We start from the raw sequence: 21,948 nt of genomic DNA, 5'->3' as shown, positions 1-21,948 counted from the left end.
GAACACTTGGAAAAAAATCCTCAGATACAACCAACAGAACTAGTTTTTTAATTCAGTAATGCTATCTGATAAATCCAGTCACCACGAAAACATTACATACTCCCAGCAGAATCAAAATACCAGATTGCAGGAAGAATGGATAAAATCAGAAAAAAAAAAAAAAAATCACAGATTAAGGCTTAGATACAATTGGATTAATCACTCCTCATCTTTATGATTACTGTGACAATTATATGTTAAAGACACCAACCTCAAACAGCTTTGATTAGCTGTTTACTTAAGTAAAGACTTCCGAAAGTTGGTTCTTTAGCTTTTCTGCAAGATAGGTCAATCAAGAATAAGGTAAACGTAGTCTACATAATTGGTACATTAGTTTCCAACAACAAAAAAAGCTGATCTGAGAAGATGGAATAGGATAGAGGAAGTGCTAAAAATGTGCTTTATGTTTACTCCTTCACTCAAACACAAGTTTAAAAAAAAAATTATAATAAACCCTGATTTTCAATCTTACTGTCATAAGTATCAGGAGCCTAAATATTAAGGTTTCAAATGATCCCAGTTACTCTGTAGTAGCCATTTCCATGTCAAGTTCCTTATGAAATCCCTCTGTGTTTCTCATTAGTTTTGAATACTGATTAGAAAGCATAGGAAAAATGTGATTTTGTAGAGCTAAGACAAATTAGGAAAAATAATCTACATACACTTGGGTAGCAAACTTGCCTTCTCCTTCAAGAGATGGTGTTGTGGTTTAACTCCAGCTGGCAACTAGGACCACGCAGCTGCCCGCTCGCTCACTGAACATCAAAAGGAGGAAAAAAACCCCTCATGGGTTAAAAACAGTTTAATAGGACAGCAGAGAAAGATAAAATAAAAATAATAATAATGGAATATACAAAACAAGTGATGCACAATGCCATTGCTCACCACCCTTGATACTGATAGCCTGTCTGCTTCCGAGCAGCGGTGTTTGTCCTCAGGCCACCTCCAGTTTCTATACTGAGCATGACGTTATACAGTAAGGAACAGCCCTTTGGCCAGCTTGGGTCAGCTGTCCTGGCTCTGCTCCCTCCCAGCTTCTTGTGCAGCTGGTAAAGGATTGGAAGCTGGAAAGTCCTTGACTAACCAGCAACAACCAAACCCATCGGTGTATTATCATCATTCTTCTCATATTAAATCCAAAACACAGCACTACACCAGACACTAGAAAGAAAATTAATTCTGTTCCAGCTGGAACCATGACAGAAGGGCACTGAAGACTGAAAGAGCTAGCTAGCTCAGAGAGTATGATGATTCTCACCTGAAAGCAGACCTCTTCTGTCAGCTACAGATTAACAACTGTCAGTTTGCTGGTTGGTATGCCACTGCTAAAGTTGTAGTGATGGAAACCCCCAAAAAATCAGTTGCTGTGTATGGCTTAATGTTCACTCAAATGCATAATGATAATTATTTATGCCCCCAGAGGCTACCCTGAAGTGTTCTAAGTTTTCAAAGCTGTTGCCAAGAGCTACTGGATTCTGTGATAATACAAATATGCCCGCTACCATTCTATTCTGATAATTGACAAATGTATGGGTAACCACCAAAGATATCACTTTCACGGGTCTAGTGCATGGTGGGGCTTCTATATGTATGAAGAAAAAGAACAGGTGCATCACGCTACACCTACAGCAGCCACTGTTCACATGCAAGATTAGTGCAAACACATATTTAGAGTTATACTGTTTCTATTCCTTTTCAATCTATGCACTTCTGGTTCAAGCTGCAAAGGATGTAAATAGCATCACACAACTTCAACAAAACAAAGGTATGGCCCTAATGTGCTCCAAAACAATGATACTTATAAAGTGTATCAGAAGGCATTCTTTATTTTTCTTCCAAGAAAGACAGAAGTCTTCTCCCAACATGGGGCAAGGTTAATTAAGTTGGTTGTACAGCAGCTACCAAATTGCTTACAGACAGCGTGGCTTTTAAGAACATGAGAAAAACCCCAAGCCCCGTTTATTTTAATATGCCATAAAACATGAGCTGCACGACTGCAATTTATGAGGCTTTAAAAGTCCCATTAGCAGAGATTTTCACCCTAAGAGGAGGGCAGGGACCAGTACAGCCCCCACCTCCGCCATCCACAGTAAACACGGAGATGTTTCTACCCATGTCTGCAGATGTCTGCTCCTAGAACATATCACAACAGAGAAGGAATTTAAGTCATTCTAGATGATTACTCTGAACTCTCTGAACATACCCACCAAGTTTATGGGCTGATAGGATGCTAGAAATCCAAAATAACACTGACATGATCCTCTAACCAGATGTTCAACTACTGCTAGTTAAAAATAAGGAGTATGGGTTAGAACACTGGTAGGATGCATACATAACTAAGAAAAAAAAATAAAATAACACGTTGCACATCTGGAAAATAACTTTTCCCACCTTCTCATCCCTCCTCCTCCCAGGAAGGTGGGAATGAACTCCCAATTTCTGCAGTCTTGCTTATATCTACAGTACAATGCAGGCACATTTCAGATACTTAAAGTCAGGATTACTACCCAATTACTTTTAGTCCTGCATCCAGGTAAGTTAGATCACCAAATTCATATTAACCTAAGGAAAACTTTGATTTCTTTCACCACTTACAGTATGTTTTGTGGCAAAAAACCTCACAGGAAATAGGTAATTAAGAATCTGTTTAAACTATTTTGGCGCTGAGATGTTCTACAAATTGTTTTGACCTAAAAAGGATCCTTTAGGTTAAAAAACTATCTCTGGATTCAAACTTGTAAAAGCTTTAATACTGTAATCATCACTTCTAAAATAAAAAAAACACTCTAAAAAGATTTAGTAGAAGCAGACTGTATTGACAGTGTTCCACCCTGTGCACATCAGTATGAAAAGTTGCTTCACTTCCAGGTTTAATGGGAAGACAGTACAACTTCCCTTTAGGTTGGAACAGTTTAGATTATTATAGTTATTATCATAGAACACTAATAGAAAAGCAATGTATTTGTAAAGTGCTCTAGCTACTATACAGGCAGCAAAAAGTTGGGGGAGCACCATTCTGAGTCACCTTCCAACACTTCTGTTCATGGAACTCTACCAAAAGCTTTCTCTAAAGATTAAACTCAATTTTAGAATTAATTTCCTTTAGAAGCATTCATTATTTTATTTGCTTTTACTGAAAATGTATGTAGTAAAATTTCATTGGCATTTTTACCAAGAACTGGTTTCCAAGACTTAGCTTCATCTAATGAAGATTAAAAACATGATGTGTGAGAGCAGTGTGGTCCAAGGTATCAGAATAATAAAAAAATAATTACAAATCTAAAAGCTATGCTTTCTTATAATGAATTTTAAGATAAAGAAGAAAGGATTTGAAAAAATACATTCAGAGTTTTCAGCACTGGATTCTCTTCTTGGCTACAATCTCCCACACTCAAGTAAAAGCTATTACTTAGGTTTCAGTAACACAAAATGGTTTACCAATCAAAGCAAATACAAAAAGAATGATAGAGAACAGCAAGACAAACTTAGTACCAGATAAGAAAAGAACTGCAAAAAGCTTTCCAAGAGTTGCAGAGCAACCACCTGAGCTTTCCAAGAGCACAAAACTGGGATAGTAAAAGCTACAATCTAGAGGAAGAGATATCAAATGTTTCTGAATGTTATACGTAATTTATCTTCACTGGAAATCAGAAGCTTATACCAAAATTGAAAGTGCACACCTGAAATAAAAATTAAGAATATTGTTAGCTATTAACAAAGACACTGAAAGAAATATCTCCATAATTTACAGAGGACCAGAAAATGCATAGACAATCCTGCTCACCTCTCTTCACTAAAACGTCGACCAATCAAAATTTTACATTTGTCTGGAGGAAGACAAGCTGCTAGCAAAGGTACCGTCCTTAACACTCGACTTTCCTGTAAAAAAGAAAGGTTACTTTTGAATAAAATCAAAGAGGGCCTCTATGAATTCTTAATGTTTCCAGTTACTTTCAAGTTCTTCTGGCTACACATACAGAAAAAAATCTTAATAAATAACAGAAAAAAAACTACAAGAAAAAAAATACCCAATTTTGATGCATTCAAATCGTACTGTTTTGATCAACAGTATTACACTTAGTATTACCTAACCTCTGATCATCAGCATAAGTTTGAACCAGGCTACCAGTCTCAAAAGCAACTACAAAACTTCACAGAATAATAAACAGTGGGCAAAAACCAGCATTAGCATTAATGTAAAAGGTTGGGGATATAATGTCTCCATATTGGAAAATGAGGGGTGGGCTCAATTTCCACAAACAGGTGCTAAAAATAAAAGCACTGGGTGTATCAGAACAGTACAAACAACTCCACTCCACCGTCACTTCACAGTAACCAGGACAACGGTACCAACACGGCCACAAGTACTCCACCGCATGCCATTCAGGCTGTGCTCACCAGGTGTCTGCCTACATCTTTGTGCCACAGGTGAGGAAGGCAACTGCCATGCCTGGGTGGGGAACAGAGCTGTATTGGACCAGGGCTTCAGAAAGCAGAGGATGAGGGAAGTACTGCCAGTACTTATCAAACGGAGCAATTTTCTTCCATGCTTTTATTTAACACAGCTGGAAAAACACTATTTTTTGTCTAGGCGAGAAGTATTGCAAACTGAGCTTGAGTATTTAGGGTGGCAATTTTTGTATTCTGATCAAGGAAGAGGGAGCATAGGTTTATCTTGCATTTAATGAAGACAAGAAGTCAACACCGAAAACCAAGTGAAAATTTCAGTTTATTTACCACAAGAGGAACAAAAGAAGGTCATTAGCTGAACCTAGCACGAGGCAAGACACTAAAGGTCAGGTGAGGATTACAAAAGCCCTAAACTCAGTAAGAAATGAGTTCTTATTCTCAACCTGAACGTCTCACAATTCAAACAATGAAAATCCAAAGATCCATCCCTAAATTAAGGGATTAATTAATGAAAACCTTGTGGCATTTTGGTCCATCTTTTGATTTATAAGCTGTATATTGACAATTCAGTATTTGTGAACATGTAAGGCCTTGACTAGCTCTCTCAGTTCTCTCTGGGTGGCTGTTAACCTTCCACAAATATCAAAGTGCAGCTGCGTCTGGCTCTCTCCTAGTCTCACCACCAAACTGCTGTTAAGTTTGCAATACTTCTTGTCTGTTAAATTAGTTATGTGGAGACTTTTATCACTGTTGCCTAAAACCTTTATTAATTTTGCTTTTTGTGATCCATATCTACTGATGGTCTATAAATAAAACATCATGGAGTTGAAGGAGTAAGTTGTCCTGCCACACACCCACCCACCGTACTTTGCACGGCAGCAGTAGCAGTACGCTGTCTCTCAGGGATAGATGAAGATCAAAGTTCCCAGGGAATTAAGTGCTAGCAAGGGAAGGGAGGAATGTCAAACTACCATTGATTTCTTCTGTCTCTACAAACCAGAATAAGGAATCATTGGTGGCACGGGTTTATTTGTCTTTATCTCATCATAATTAAACACCACTCCAATCCACTAGTTAGAAGACTCCCTTCTTCATAAGAATGTAAGTGGTAATGAAGGAACTGGAAAAAAATCAGTTCTTTGTCTCTGATAAACAAATCCAAAAGAGCTATCATCAATCAAGGGCAAGTCACTCAACTGTTTCCTCTAACGTCATATCATTAGTTCAGAATTGCCTTTCATATAAAATGCAGCCTCTTAGCAACAGGTAAAAGTTTGGAATTTTCCAATCTTATAAACAATCCATGTTTACAGGAAAATAAAATATAAAATTTAAAGCTGAAAGGAATTGTTTGAGAACAGAACCTTAAGAACAGCTAAGTCAAACTAATATAAAAAATTATTTCATTTGTTTATATCTGTCTTCATTAAAAAGCATTTGTATTTAACTAGAATATACATAATCTATTTGTTATCATATTGACTATCTTCCATTTAGTGTTTTGAAAGCAAGCAGTTACTCTCGCGTTTCTTCATCTCAGTGTTCTAGTATCATTTGAAACTCTTTGTTTATTCATTATTTGACCACTGAAGTACGTAAATAGGAATAGGACTGGAGCATTTATGTGGTGGGTTGACCTTGGTTGGCCTCCAGGTCCCCACCAAGCCGCTCTATCACTCCCCTCCTCAGCAGGACAGTGGGGAGAAAATAAGATGAAAATGAATGCATGGGTCAAGATAAAGGCAGTTTAATACAGAAAAGTAAAAGCCATGTGTGGAAGGAAAGGAAAACAAAAAGATTTTACTCTCTACTTCCCACCAGAAGGCAATGTCCAGCCACTTCCCAGGAAGCAGGGACTCAGCACCTGTAGCAGTTGCTCCAGAAGACAAATGCCTTAGCAATAAATGCTGCACTCCCCTCTCCAGCTTTTACTGTGTCGTATGGTACAGAATATCCCTTTGGTCAGTTTGGGTCAGCTTTCCTGGCTATGTCCCCTCCCAGTCTCTTGCCCACCCCCAGGCTACTGGCCTTTGGAGGTGGGCTTTGGAGGGACAGTCCTGATGCTGTGCAAGCACTGCTCAACACTGGTCTATTATCAACACTGTTCTAGCCACAAAGCACAGCACTATGAGGGCTGCTAGGGTTAGCTCTGCCCCAGACCCAATGCAATTTACTTTCACTTTTGGGGGGGGATTGGTGGGAGGAAGGGAATTCAGTGGTACTTTTGTTTAGCACAGCAATACCCATCTACAGTGAACAGGACAGTTCTAACTAACAAAAATATTTATTAAAGCCAGTGGATATATGTTTCCTCCATTTTATTTATGAATTATTAGGACAATTAACAAAAATTTTCCCCTTACATTTGATTCTTTTTGTTCAATAAGGAACAGTATACAAAAGAAGTATTATAATGAGTAAGTCAAAGCTAATTACTGGCATTAGATCAATATAAAAATTAATTAAATACAATCTAATTTTTCTTCTCAGATGCTGAACACTGAAAATTCTTACACTTACATCTAAACAGATACCTTCTGCTACGCTTTAAGGGGTCTGTCCTGAGTTATACCTATAACTCAGGGTTTGAAAAGTACATAATGGCCTATACTCTGCTGGAGAACTCCAAGCATGATAAAAGGCAAAGGTAAGACAAATGTGCACAGGGGTTTGTACACCTAGCTATGCTACTGACCTGACATAAGATTCATAACAGTAGGCATGAGAAGTGAAAAATAACAGAATTATTTTATTTACTTTTATACATATATCTACCTGAAAAGAAAGAAAAGATATTATGTTAGGCATATAACTCCTTCACCATTCCACTAGTTCTGATTCTGAGTTTGGGATACTGGGTTTTTCTATACTTAATTTTTAAAACACTTTTTACAAACAATGGTACACTAACACTATTCAGAAAACAAGCATCCCCTTGACACAGAATGATGAATTCTCTTCAAAGTCCTTCACAAATAAAAATCTAATTAATTCATGGACCTATTATACAGAATGAAAGCTGGATGGGAGGATTCCTCACCTGGAATCCACTGGTCTGCAATAAGTGATTCCTCTCTCTTTCACAGTACCCGATACCTGCACAGGTCTATCTGACAGCATGGCCTCTGGATAGTAAGAATGTGGAGACACAGTCACATTAATCAGAGCACGGGAAATGTTGCTCCTAACTTTCTACATTACTATCTCACCTGAATTCGAGTCTCAATAGCATCATTTGACCATAGTTAGTGGCTTACTTCACTACACTGTGGATTTCCAAAGCCAGTAAATAATGAAGCACGTGGAAGATGATAGTCTGCACTGATGTGCAGCAAAGGAAAGACATTCACTATCTGGTTAGTTTAATGAGATACTTTTGAAATTGACTCTTGGAGTTTATCTGTAATGACATGGCAGACTGAAGGATGAGATAGAGTCCAGAAAGCTTATCTGCCTTCAAGATTGATTGTATTTTGAGTATGAGCAGCTACGGCAAAGGGAATCTATCTTTTGTCAGCTGTGCCTCCGCTGTTCTGGAATCAAAAGCATCACCTGTGATAATCTAAGACAAACACTTTCAAAGATTATTGTAAGATATTCTTTGCTTCCCACCATTTGTTTGGATTTATCTCTGATAAACCAAGTGCCCTCGTAAGCCATATAGTTAAATTTTTCCTCTCAGATGGATTGTCTTCGAATAACAGTGGTCTTCCAAAACTATCCTATTGTGTGAATTATCATTACATGACATAGGCTAACAGAAAAGTTGTATCCCATTGTAACAGACAGCTGTTGTGATTCTGGATTAATAAAAAGTGTAGATAGCCTTTCAGAAGGATACAGGAATGGTGTATGAAATATAAAAAGAATCTGCAAACTTTTTCTAATACCTTCCACCATGAATAAGAAATTCAGTGCAATTCAAATGCCATTTCAAAGTTCTCTGGCACGTTTTTAAACTTCTTTTTATCCAGAAAGTGAGTTAAACGTATACTTAACTACTTTTGAAATAAGAAGTAACACAAAACTGTATTTTTATTACAAGTAGCCAATTAAAAATCACAGCTTTCCCATTTAAGGAACCAAATACGTCACAGCTTCTGTTTTGTTTCTCTGTGAGATAAAACTTCTCTCTAACTTGCTCTTTTACATTCTGCTTAAGCTCCTTCAGGCAAAGACTCTCTATGTACTGACTGAGCTACCATATAATGCTAAGTAAACAGCTAGACCATAAGACTACACATTTCTGAGCTTCACAGTCTAATTTCTAGACCCACCATCTATCCAGATCTATGTAACTGTAGTCCAGCTTCTAAAACCTGTATGATCCACCACCATACTACCTTGTCAACAAACAAGAAAACATCAACATTAATTTTCCTATTAGGTAAATCAAAGAATACTGTTCTGAAGTCAAACTGTTGTTCTTCATTGGCTAAACAGCTAAGGTCATCACTACGATGAATTGCTTACTTCCTATTTATAACAGAATACTAATATCAATAAAAGAAAACTGCTATAATCAAAACACATTCCTCCTTGGATCAAGTCTGACCGCCTCCGTGGGACACCATGTCAAGATTAATTCTTGCAATTTGTACAAAGCCAAGTAGACTTCAGATTCGAACAGGACTATTCAGATAGAACATCTTCCATGAATGAAAGTTGCAGAAATAAGGTGTGATCTCACACCTTCAAAAGAACTGGATAAAAGATACAATAACTCAGGTGAAGTGGCATTTGAGTCACCTAGTTTGAAAGGAAAAATCATTATATGATGTTAATAGCATAGCTGTTTCCTCTTGCATACCATTTACTGCATTAAGATTCTAGCTGAACTCAAAAAATTACCACAGTTTTACTCACCTCTGCTGGATGCTGAATTATATACAAGCAGGTGGAGACCTTTAGTGGATGTATTGGCAGGAATGGACATAAACACACCTTCTGAGGACGGCTACATGACAGAAGAAAGTGAGAGAACAATAAAAGTATGCAGCAATTTATGAAAGATTGCACAAATACGTTGCACAAACACATGATGCATCCCAAGAGGCACACTAAGAACTTCCCCTTATGACACAGTGTATTAAACCTGGTGTAATTTTCTGTTTTAAACTCCCTCTGTTTCTAAAAATAAAGAAGCAAGCTACAGTCCCAAGAATAGTGTTCAGATCCCTCCTGTGGTCTGGTTAGGATTAAAACACTCTAAAAATCCTTTCATCACTTTCAAGAGGAGCAATTCACTAGTATCCACACCCCAATCAGAGAAGTCTGTTACTGCTTTTCCTGTCAAGTTAGTGTTTCAACAATTTGATAAAATATTATAATAGAATATGTAATATTTATAATTTATATAATATTTATAGTAGATTAATTACAACAAAAAATTTAGAAGTATACACACAAGAAACCCGAGACTTCCTATATTTATGATTGGGTTCATTTTCTATAGTTCCATCTATAATGAAATATGTAGTAGGTACATTTAAAAAAAAGCGAAAAAATCTTTATCAGGAACTTCTAATTTAAGTCTGAAAAAAAAGTCAAAATAAAAACTATTTAAAGTTCTTCAGTGCACTGTATGTATCTGTTAAAACGACTAGCAGAAAACCTGTCTCCAAAGAATTTAACTTAAATATTACTTGGCATGAAACTAATATGCTGAATGATCAAGCATGAACAGAAGCAAAGAATTAAGCTCAAAGTTATACATGGAGCAACTGAAGTCACTATATCTACTCACATACATTATTCAATAACTCAGAAAAATCAGGGATTTCCTTAACAGTGAAGCTATTACCAGTATTGACCACTTAAAATTATACCATTTCTGCAAACAGAGCTCTCCAAGCTTAAAAAAATATAAAATCAGGATCCTCAGCAGAATGCTAGGGACTTGGAGCACGACTCAACCTGCATCCTCCCTGTAATCTTTATTGGTAACAGTTAATATGTTGGTCATGCACAAGAGACAGTAAGCAATCACTGCAGTAGATGAGATTTACAGAAGTGAGTTCTGAAGACAGGTCCAGATCAAGGTCACGGTCAGCCTAACTGATGCTGCACTTGCCTGTCCGCAAGTTTACTAAGTAATGTTACAGTAATCCAAGACAGTATAACTGTTCCCTAGTCAAACATTAGCCCTTACCAGTAAATGGCAGCATTATAAAAAGGCAATAACAATAGACAAACTCCTCTTTAACAGTTGACAGGTTGTGTTAATTTAAAGATCCTACTTGTAGCCCCAGCTACTCAGACAGAGATTATTCCCTTCTCTATAGGTTACAGTTAGAGGTTACCCAACAACAGCCCAAATCTAAAGCAGTGGGGGGAGTGTTGATGCAAGGGAAGAAATTGGTACTGATCAAAATAAGCACTGGAAAAATTATTTAGAAATAGTTAGACTAAAAGCATCATGGTCAAGAAATCAGATTAAAGACAAAATGGAAATTATTCTTATACACTCTATCGGTACACTGTTCCAGGGGCCTGCTGTCTGTCTTTCCTTCACACTTCTAGTGCTGGCGTTTTGCAGTTGCTAATCCTACATAAATTTGGCATATTCTGCTGTCTTAATGGACAGGCCTTGAGCCTAAAATTAAGTACTCTTTAATTTCACTGTTCAGTGGCCTATTCTAAGGACTGAACTGAAACCAACCTCACTTCCAGGTCTGGATCTAATTTCAGAAGTTCTCCAGTGCTGTACCACTGGCTTTTTTTTCCAGATTTTTTTCAGATGTAACTGATTTAAACAGAAATTTATGAAAATAGTTTCATTAATAACCTGGAAGCAGCAAATACCCCCAGAGACTGTTTGTTGCTTATGCCCCAATTGTTAAAGAGAAGCTCATCCTCTTTTTGATCATCAGTTTTAGTGGAAATTCAATTTGGGACTAAGTGCAATTCCTTAGTTTCTCCCCATTATTACATGGCTGCTTTCACTAACAAAAGAAGTTGTTAAAGTTCTCCCTGTTATGGCAGTTTCTACTAAGGATAAATTAAGGCACGAAAATCTACTACACAAAGCTATTTTAAAAGAGTTAGCTGGTGACTTCAGTCCAAAGAGCTGCATTGTTCACTAGCTTTTATAAGCAGATGGAAACAGTTTCCGGTGATTTCTGACCTCAGAGTGTTTAACGAAGTTGGCTAGATATGCCTTACTTATTTTCAAGTGTCCTTTTGCATATCCTGTTTGTATTTTCCACACTGGCTTGGATTTTTCATGCGTAGTTTCTTAAACTTTGTTAACCTCACCAAAAATCCACAAACCCCAAACGAAAAATAGGAAACTACCCAGAAAGCAAGCATTTTCAAAAATTTACAGAATTAAATCTACCTATAATTTGATTTGTTGGGAGCAGAGCACAAACCACAACAAATAAAATACTTTCCAATATAATTTAATTACTTACACAAGTATATACATTACTCAACTTTAATCACCCAATTAGGTACCTAAATATGTTGAACACGTACTTTTTGCAACCCTGTCTGGGGGTGAAATACTCATTTCTGTACTTCCACTTTGGTATGTAACAGTTATTGTGCTGAGACCAAATAAAAACATTTAAAAAAAACCAACCTACCAAACACAAAACCAAAAACATCATTTCTACATGAAACTGACGTTACCAGCCCACATCAGCTGGATGGGAAGCACTTCAGAGCAAGAGAAGTTCTGTTCCTCCGCCACAGAAGATGATTTGCTCAGAGAAAGGCCACCTAAACAGAAATACCTTTTGTCTTTTGTTTAAAGATTCTGCTGCAGTCTTGGCCTACATACACAGCTGATGTTATAAAAAAGTAGGGGCAGCACCAGGGAACTTATTTAATGATGAACGCCAGTTTTCTTCCATTTCTGGAAACAAAAGTAGCAACCTGCTCCAGGCAGGAACAGTAGTATTCAGAATACTAAGGAAAAGGTTTGCGGATGGGGATTAGGATTTGAAGAAGGATAATTTTTACAGTATTATTCACCTGTATGCAATTTCACTACAGGTCAAAGCTATCCACTGTGTTCTTACCTGTTTTTCAATACAACAATAATTTAAAAATTTATGACAAAGTAATGTGTCACATTGGTGGGACTAAGAAAAAAACCAACAACATTCTGTGTCTTGCAAAAGTGTTCCACATGCACAGACTTCTCATAGCTTTCCTTCCATTACTCACATCTAAATTAATGTTGTTCTGATTCAGAACAATATTTAGTCTTTTTTACTGGCAAAACTGAATGTGGACAGTGGACTGTGCCATACTGTGGTGTCAGGTTTAGTGTGATTACTCTAAAAGTGAACATGCAGCAGTCTGGAAAACAGTGAGCTAACTCTGAAACTCTTTCCAAGTCTCTGTATGATTTTCCTATAAACGTAAATGTCCCCACTTTCATCACGACTTTTAGCTGGTTACAACATATCCAACGGGCTTCTGAAAACAGGCAGAACCCAGAGCAAGCAAAGAATAACAATGTTACAATGTTACAATTTTATGCAGAGCATTTATACCAATTTCCACGGAAAGATATAAAGAGGTTAAGTGTGCCAAACATATGTTCTAGAAACAATGCCTGAAATATTAAAATAAAGAGGAAACTGATGTTTTTAAACTACTACCACTTGTGGCAACATTTTCACGTTCCATGACATATTGCCAAGGCCAGGTCCCAGACTCCCTGTTTTCAAAGAAACATGCCTGTCCAAACAGAAATGGCTGATTCAAGTAAATTAGATTTCTCTGCCTTTTAGGTGAAAACACCAAGAGTTTCAAGGTCAAAAACCACCTGAGAAGTCTGGAGAAAAGCCACAAAGTTACCATACGTTTGTTTTATACTAATGTTTGAATATGTGTTTTCTACTAACACAAGTCCCTTACATGCATTAAAACAACATTGAAGAGTTTTATAAAGCTGTATTGGAAGTTTAAAGGCACAAGCCCATACATTTTATAAAATTTGAGAACAAATGTTATATTTGCTAGTTTCATGTTAGAGGCCAAACACAAATTAAAATGGGACTTAAGATTACTTTTGGCATCCTCCATCTTAACCACTACAGCTATAGAAGGACCTTAAAAGAATGAGTGGATTAAGTTAAACATAGATAAACATAAAATTATGCATTTAGGAAGAAACAATCATACAGAACATACAGAAAAATCCCAGTGTCTGAGGTTAATGTGCCACAACATTCAGGAGTAAGATCTTACAATAAACAATTCCGTGAAAATGGTAGTTTAATGCCTGGCAGTTCTCAGAAACACAGATCAGATATTAAGTGTTACTAGGAAAGGATGAAAGAACAGGCAACATTGTTATGCCACTGCATAAACCTCTGACTTAGCCCCATCTTGTACTCCAAGAGCAAAAACAAAAAAAGGCTGGAGAAGCCAGGTCCAAAAAAAATTGCAAGGAGTAATAACTCATACCAAGGGCCAAAGATCTTCTTGCTGAGCAATGCTGTGGATACGAGAACTTTATATGGGTTCAAGCGAATCTGGAAAAATTTGTGAAATAAAAATCTATCAGATATGCAAGCACTGCCACTGAAGGGACAAAGCCACAGCCAACTCAGAAAGTCCCCTGACCTAAAGGCAGTTGAAAAAAGAAGTATCAGCATATGCTTACCCTTTATTCTTTAGATATACATATACACTCAATACATCTGTTAATGACTGGTGGTGGCATGCTGTGCAAATGGACCTGTGATATGCTCTAGTACAGCCATTCTTCCATTCTCAGTCATTCTGCGTAACCTAAAATAAATGTATAGAAAGCCAACTGCAGTGGCTTGAGATTACCTAGCTGTAACTTTTTACTTTTGTATGTTAGCTCTAAAATGTCTCTGTATATACTTCTGTATTTCTCTGGGTAAAATCTTATTGCTACTTTGGGGTAGCCTTCTGTAATTGACAGGACTTACTGAGATCTTTAAAAGTATTTGTTGAATATATTACGTTTCTGCTTTGCCTCACCCTATGGCTACACAGTATGCAAGCTGATGCAATTGCCACAACTTTCATGGAAGAAGCCATCTCTATTAAATGAAAACCTCTCTCTTGTGCTGAACAGAAGTGAAATAATGGATTACCTCATCCTCTACACAACTGAAGCCCATCTGGAAAACCCAGGGCCAGTACTGCTAGGAGGAGCATTTGGTATTCCCTGGAGCTCTGCTGATAATAAGCATAGATCCTGCCAGAAGAGCCAAAGTGCCATGGTCACCAGCTGAACCGTACATCTAAGACAGGCCTAAAGTTCACTCTAGGTAAGTCTACACAGTAGACTTTTTCTGAAAACTTGCCCATCCTCTGACGCTAATAAATATGAGTCCAATTCTAACGAGAAACTCCATAGCTGATGTCCCAAATACACAAGCTCTGCTGATCTGCTCTGTTAACTGAAGCTCACATATGCTTTTAAACATGCTTTTAAACTACTGCGTAAGAAGGAAACTGTGAACTATAATACAGAAATAATAAATGAAGGAATTCCTTGGCGTTCTCTTCTTTTGTTTTAAAATGGAACAGGATGAACCAATTCAATCATTACTACTGCTTCAATTATGATGAGCTGCCCTTATTTTCTCAGTAGCAGGTAGTTTGTAGGTAATGTGGCTGTGCTATTTTCAGGCACTACAAGATGGCTGTGTAACATTACCAGGTAAATATTTCTCATGGTTGCAATGCTCTCTTTCTGAGAGTACGACAGCTGTTACAAAATGCAGAGAAACTGAAGGAGCCATCAGTACTGTTCAGGTTTCCTCTAGGCTTACTTTGAGCATTCTTTACTCAAGTAAAATTTCCAAGCTTTAATTTAATGGTGTTTCCTGAGAAAAATCAGTCATAAATGATTATTCTAACTCTATTGTGTTCCAGCTTCCATCCTTTCTTCCAGTCTCTTTTCAAAGACTTTGGAACTCACTGGTCACAAGGCATAAATATCTAAAATTAAATTCTTACCAACTTCATTAAGAGTCAACAGCCACATAAATTAGAGATGTAGAATCAAAAACTCAGGTGGAGAGAGTATCAAGAGCAATCAACAAAGTACTTCCTGTTTCACTTGGTAACCTGCACAGCACCAGCTTCCTGAAGATAAAAAAGGGAAAAGAAAAAAAAGCAGAATATTGCTGAGGTTTTGCTTCCCATGAGAAGTTAAAAATAAATAAAACAGGTGCATGGTTTTCGTTTGGCTTTTGTTGTGGTTTTGTTTGTTTGTTTTTGAAATGGTGCAGCCAATGAATTTATCCCAGTTCTCTTAGTAAAATGATACATTTTAAAGGAGAAACATCCAATACAAATCATAGTGACAATTACTTAAAATCATAGAATCATAGAATCATTTCAGTTGGAAGACACTCTCAGGATCACCAAGTCCAAGCATAACCTAACCTAACTCTAGCACTAAACCATGTCCCTAAGAACCTCATTTAAACACCTTTTAAACACCGTCAGGGATGGTGACTCCACCACTTCCCTGGGCAGCCTGTTCCAATCCCTGACAACCCTTTCTGTGAATAATTTTTTCCGAGTATCCAATCTAAACCTCCCCTGGTGCAACTTGAGGCCATTTCCTCTCATCCTATCCCTTGCTACCTGGAAGAAGAGACCAACACCTTCCATGCTACAACCTCCTTTCAGGTAGTTGTTGAGGGCGATAAGGTCTCTCCTAAGCCTCCTTTTCTCCAGGCTGAACAGCCCCAGCTCCCTCAGCCGCTCATTAGACTTGTGCTCCAGGCCCCTCCCCAGCTTCATCACCTCCTCTGCACTCTCCCCAGCACCTCAATGTCCTGCTTATGATTAGGGGCCCAAAACTGAACGCAGGATTCAAGGTGGGGCCTCACCAGCGCTGAGTAGAGTGGCACACTTTCCTAGCCCTGACGGGCACACTATTCCTGATACAAGCCTGAAGTTGTGCCTTTTGAGCTTCGAATTTGTAAACTTAAAGGGTAATTAATTATATATGTATATTAAATAATAAAACACAACTTTCAAAAGTTATTATCGTATCTACTGACTTGTCATCCTGCATTCCTTGACAAATCACACAAATACACCATATCAGCCCCAGCTCCTCAACCTCTTCATCAGCTCTAAAAGCATTTAAAGAGCACAAGACTGATTATTCTGCTAACCTCCCCTGTAAAAATGTGCACAGAGAAGATATTCTATCCAAATAAAAGATCACACACAACAGGAAAAAGCTTATTTCCATGTTACCTGCCCACATGCAGCAACTGCTTTGCAAACAAACTGCCTTTAGGTGGAAAGATATAACTATTTAAAGAAATTTTACAGTTACCCTGCACAAAGGCTTTTGTACCCTTTTCAACATAATTAGGGACAGCCAATTCAAGCAATGTGCCACAGGAATAAACTAACTCAGCTGATAAGAAATCTGGAATACTTGTTCTAATTCATACAAAAGCTCTACCACTATACCATGAGTGAGCTGTGAAGTCACTTGGTGTCTTTACAGTTTGTGGAAGATTATTTTCCAATGCACAGGGAACGTGAACTGTGTTAATGAGCTAGAGGCACTGAGTTTGAATGTCAGGACTCCATATAAATGTCTACAAATGTCAGCTTAGTGCTTTCATTGCTTTGGAGTGCCAGGCAGAAACAGACAAGCATCATCCTAGAAGCAAGCGTTTAGGGCATTATCAAACTGGATCAATTCGAACCTGCAATGTATTCTATAACAAGTTTCAAAACTTTTCCCTTTATTTCCAGTAAAAGCCACTGCAGCCTACATTTTAAATTCACTCAAATATATCAGACTATGTTAAGCATTTTGTACAAAAGAAGATTCAAGGCAGTACCACAAATTTCCAAACCAACATGAACATAAGTGACTGATTAAATACAGGTTACCATTGTATTTGACAAGTTAGTTTCCAGAGAAGTTTTCTGACAACTGTACAGTTGACACAACACACCATCTGTTCTTCTTACCACAAGATGCTAGCAAGCTTGGTCACAGTACAGAGAAGTATGATATGAAACACAGGCACCCAAAAAGCAATACAATACTTTCAGACAAAAAGTGCCTTTGAACCAACCTAGTATTCCACCACTGGAACTATCACAGGCAAGGATGCAGCAACGGGAGAAGACAATGTGATAGGGTCAGAGATACATCAGGGAAGAGGTACAGAAAGAGGCTCAGAAAGGAGGACAGGGACACAGAGCCATCACCCCACCCCTCATCAAGAAATGCACTACTAGTGAGCAGTTAAGAGACCACAGCACTGTTTCCTCACATTCAGATTCCCTTGGCATCAGCTGTCAGCAGTTCTCCTATTCCTACATGCTATGGTGAGAAGATGTATCCCTTGCCCTTCTTTCCACTTTCTACTCTCAGCAATACAACCAATACAACCCTCCAGACAAAAAAACTGATTATGTTTTCCACCATATTCAATCAAGATTTCCCCATCGCTTTGAAAACTACTGCTCTCTTGCAAATTTAAAATGATTCTGGACCTTTGCCCAGAGCAACGGAGTTCAGAAAACCCAAAGGCAGTTAATTCTCAGAGGAATCGGGCAACACCAGCAGAGATTGAAGTTCAAAAGGAAGCACATATTTGCATCTGTTTCATGAATAGCTACATTGTACATCTTATCACATGATCATGGGAACAAAAATGCACAGCAGGAAAAAGGTATCCATCATCAAGAGCCACTAACGCAGGAAGATAGGCATTTGGGTTCAGAAAACCCCAGGACCACTATTCCTAACAGCCACAAAATACCATTCTATGGTTGTACTGTATTTATGCTCATCCCTAGGCACCTGTTGTTCACCACCATTCAACTCTGCATCACATGAACCTCGGGTCTGCCCCATTTGTTCTGAGTTTACTGGCATAAGTCAGTATTCAAAAGAATGCAGCTGTAAGGCCATGAACAAGCAGCTCTCAGGTCTTCCAGTCTTCATCGGCATGCTAAGCATGAGCATTTTTTACTGCTGAAGAACAATACATGCAAGTTGTTGAGCCACAGAGCTCAAAAAACCCCCGAACTAATGGACAATATCCAGCTCCTACACCCAACAGAAGAAAAAGTTCAGCAAAGTAAGTGTTCAGTACAAGGGCACAGACTATAAGTGGTCCCATTTTAACATTTACTTTCAGAATAACTTCATTACCTATGTCCTGAGCTCTTGCTGAAAAAAAGCAACAAAATGTATCTCAAAAAGCAAAACCATAAATACTACCCTCAATGCAAGTCTTAAAGAAGCTGTGGTGTTTGTGCTGATTCTGAGCTTGGAGTTTTCTGTTGTTGACACCCAGCCAAGGAAAATGGGATTTACATCACTGATTCATTTTCTGTTCAGTGCCAAACAGCTATCAGTTTGCAATGATTTGCAGTTAAAGCTCAACTGCTCTGGATTTGAACAACAGAAGCAAAACATTTTAAAAGCCTTACTTACAGAGATTACACGATGACATTCTTACTGGATTTAAGACTAAAACTGACAAAAAGGGCAACTCTCTGGAGGTCAGGGATGGAAGCAGTCAGTTAACTCATGCCAAGCTCATAAGTCTCATTAAGGACAATGTTCCTGTCTTTTGGAAAATTACATCAGCTATTGCATTTCTTGAAAAATTAGACAAAAACGTAAACATACATACATATATCTATGTATTTCTCTCCAGAAAATATTTATTTGTAAAAATATCTAAGATTAGTAAAGAAAAAGTCTTCCCTTTCAAGCATTTGGTAGTTTATGTATCTTTCCAAATTTCCCTTCTATTTTGCATTATCATATTTTTCATAGTGGTTTTGAACACTAAGTAAATACTACAACAGATTACTAGTATTAGTATTACAGAGTGAAGGGATAGTTTTACCTAGAGAATTACCACTTTAGGGTGAAGTAGCTTTTACAGAGAAGCTTATAACAGTTCACTGATAGGCAATTACATTTAGAAGTAGTTTAAATTAATTTGGACATTTCCTTTAGACTTTGCCATCACAATAGAAGATAACAACTTACCCAACAAAATTAGTAGATTCATTAGTACAGAGCTGTATGAAATACTATATGTTGAGTGTAAGCTGTCCTCAAGAAGTGTTCTCTTACGTATTTTCATGCTGAAGGTATATAGACAAAAATCAATATATTTCAGAAATGTGAACAAGCTCCATGACGCCTTTATTAAAGGCTGTATGCTGTACAATGTTCTTATGTGACCATTTCCCAAGGCAAATAACCTTTTTGCCTGCCCAGTTACATCATAAGTAAAGGACAAACAGGTAAGTTTTGGGGTTTCTTTTAGCCTGTCATGTTTATAGCAGCTTTTCAAGGCTAATCAGAACATATTAAAAACAACAAATGTCTTCCAATACTATAAAAGAGAAAAGCTATGAAAAAGAAAAGAACAAAATATCCACCCTGTATATTTTCCTAACTTGTTATATGGAAGCAGACCTTGTCAGGCAGCTTTCCTTGCAAATAATTGAAATTAACAAATCAACGGAAGAACACTCTTTTAACTGTTTACATTAAAGTTGGCTGTGGTTACCACTGTAACTAGTATGAGTAAATTTTAAAAAATTTCATTTAGCTTATGCAACACTGCAGTCATTACAGAGAGGCCAGGAAAGTCAAAAACTAATGAGCGTGAGATTGTTGACATTTTCATGCATCTTGGCTCTACAGTCTGGCAAAATAGCTGGCACCCTGACAAGCTTGATGCCAGACAGTTAGCAGAGCTTTAAATCTGTTGAAGAGGTGAAGTGGTAACGGCATTTAAAACAAGTCATTGAAACATTCACAATTAAGAAGTTAAACTGAAGTTTTACATTGTCAGCTTTATAATTCCCAATCCATCTAAGAAGTTTAGAGGCTGTCACAAGAAAAGACAAACCAGAAAAATTCTGTAACCAAAAAAGTCTTGTGGAAAAGCTCAGAATTTCCTGTAAAACAGAGGAACCCACTGATCCAATAAAGAAAAAAATAACATCCAACAATACAAAATCAGCAACTTGATTCTTTCATCCATTTGTATATATGCAGAGAATACTCCAGTTAACAGCACAGAGTGAAAACAGAATTATATTTTAAAAGCATATGAAGTTCCTAAATTAATGTTCTTAAGTTCTTTCTTAAGTTAAATGAGGTTTGTGGATGTCATTGGCTGAAGATTTTTTTTTTTCTGCAACGCTACAGACATACATTTGTTTGTTGTTTGTTTCAAACTGAAGACTTGGGTTTCCTCAAAATCTTCTTACTGTTTTAGCCTTTGAAATAATAATTACAAAATAAGAAACTGTGCCATTGGTTTTATGTGATAAAGCTCCATCCAGCTACGGTCTATTTAATGCAGCTTATTTAAAAGATGGTTAAGAAGTGCCTACTGAAAATGCTGCACCAAACCATTTCCAACATAGGAATACAAAATGCTTATAAAAGTAAATGCTGTCTAAGAGACATGCTTGAAGTTTTCACATCTAACCCTTCCTTAATCTATCTCTTCATTGGTTTTAATTGAAGAGACACAGAATCTCCAATTTGTGTAGGCAGGATTTTATGAGCTCCAGGTATACAATCTGATCTATTCCCCTTACTAAAGGCTCACACATGAAAAAGGAGAAAAGTTGTGAGCAGTTACTTGACTAGAATTACAGTTGTTACCTATTTACCTGCAACATCATGTATTAGGAAGGTTTGTCCTAACCTGGCTGAAAATATTTCCATTATCTTATTTTCTTCACTAGAACTGTAAATAAAAAGGTGAAAACTATCTTAAAGGCATGGACTGGAACAGGGCAGAGACCGCTGAGCTATAAAACAGTCCAGAGACGCAAAAATGGTTATTACATACAAAGTACCTGCTCTGTGGCTTCCCTAGGAAGGGTCACTAAGCCAAAACCCAACCTGGGCTGCTCCTGCCAGGCCACGGGTGCCCTACCTGGGCAGCACCCAGTCGACCACCACTGCCAGCTGCACCGTGCCCGTGGCCCTCAGCAAACAAAAAATTCCATTCAATATTAAATTTCATTTAAAATTGTGGAATGGTGTTTCAGCAGGCATTAATATACTCACCAGCAACTAATACTTTTACCAGTATTTCAGCTTCTGTTTAGGTTAGTGACAATTATTAAAGTCTTAATTGTATATGTACACAACTACTTACAAATTTTATTACAATTTTATACAATTTGCAAAACAAATCAGTCCAGCACATTGCTAACATCTCTATCTCCACACACAAGAACATATGTAACTGATAAATCAGAGAAGCATTAGCACAGCCTAAGGGAAGTTTGCTTCTGCATCCTACACAGCCTCTTTTCAGCAGAACGATAGCGCTCTTCCAAAACAATAAAAGCCACCAGACAGAACACTGATTCTTGGCTGGCCCCAAGCTTTCATTATAATCCAGAAAAGGACAAAAAAATATATTATACATAGAACTTCAACTTCTGTACAGCAAACCACCTCTTTGACCTGCCAGGACTAGTGGGCAGGGTCCTCTCTTTAGCCTTGGC

General features: G+C 37.6%; 1 protein-coding gene across 2 annotated transcripts in view; it reads right to left on the bottom strand.

Annotated features, from left to right (window-relative positions):
* The window catches only part of DTWD2 (DTW domain containing 2), an 88,693-nt gene that overhangs the window by 49,878 nt on the left and 16,867 nt on the right, over positions 1 to 21,948 (bottom strand). For both annotated transcript variants that reach the window (XR_010607922.1, XM_065657721.1), the window contains exons 2-3: positions 9,316 to 9,406; positions 3,824 to 3,918 (exon numbers count right to left, since the gene is read on the bottom strand). Coding sequence is in view for 1 of the 2 variants with exons in the window: in XM_065657721.1 (XP_065513793.1) it covers positions 3,824 to 3,918; positions 9,316 to 9,406 (186 nt within the window). In the remaining variant the exon portion in view is untranslated. The remainder of the gene's footprint in view (positions 1 to 3,823; positions 3,919 to 9,315; positions 9,407 to 21,948) is intronic.

The sequence above is a fragment of the Caloenas nicobarica genome, chromosome Z (assembly GCF_036013445.1).
Source record: "Caloenas nicobarica isolate bCalNic1 chromosome Z, bCalNic1.hap1, whole genome shotgun sequence".
NCBI lineage: Eukaryota > Metazoa > Chordata > Aves > Columbiformes > Columbidae > Caloenas > Caloenas nicobarica.
Note: the sequence above shows the minus strand (reverse complement) of the source record. Positions and strands in the feature narration are given on the sequence as shown.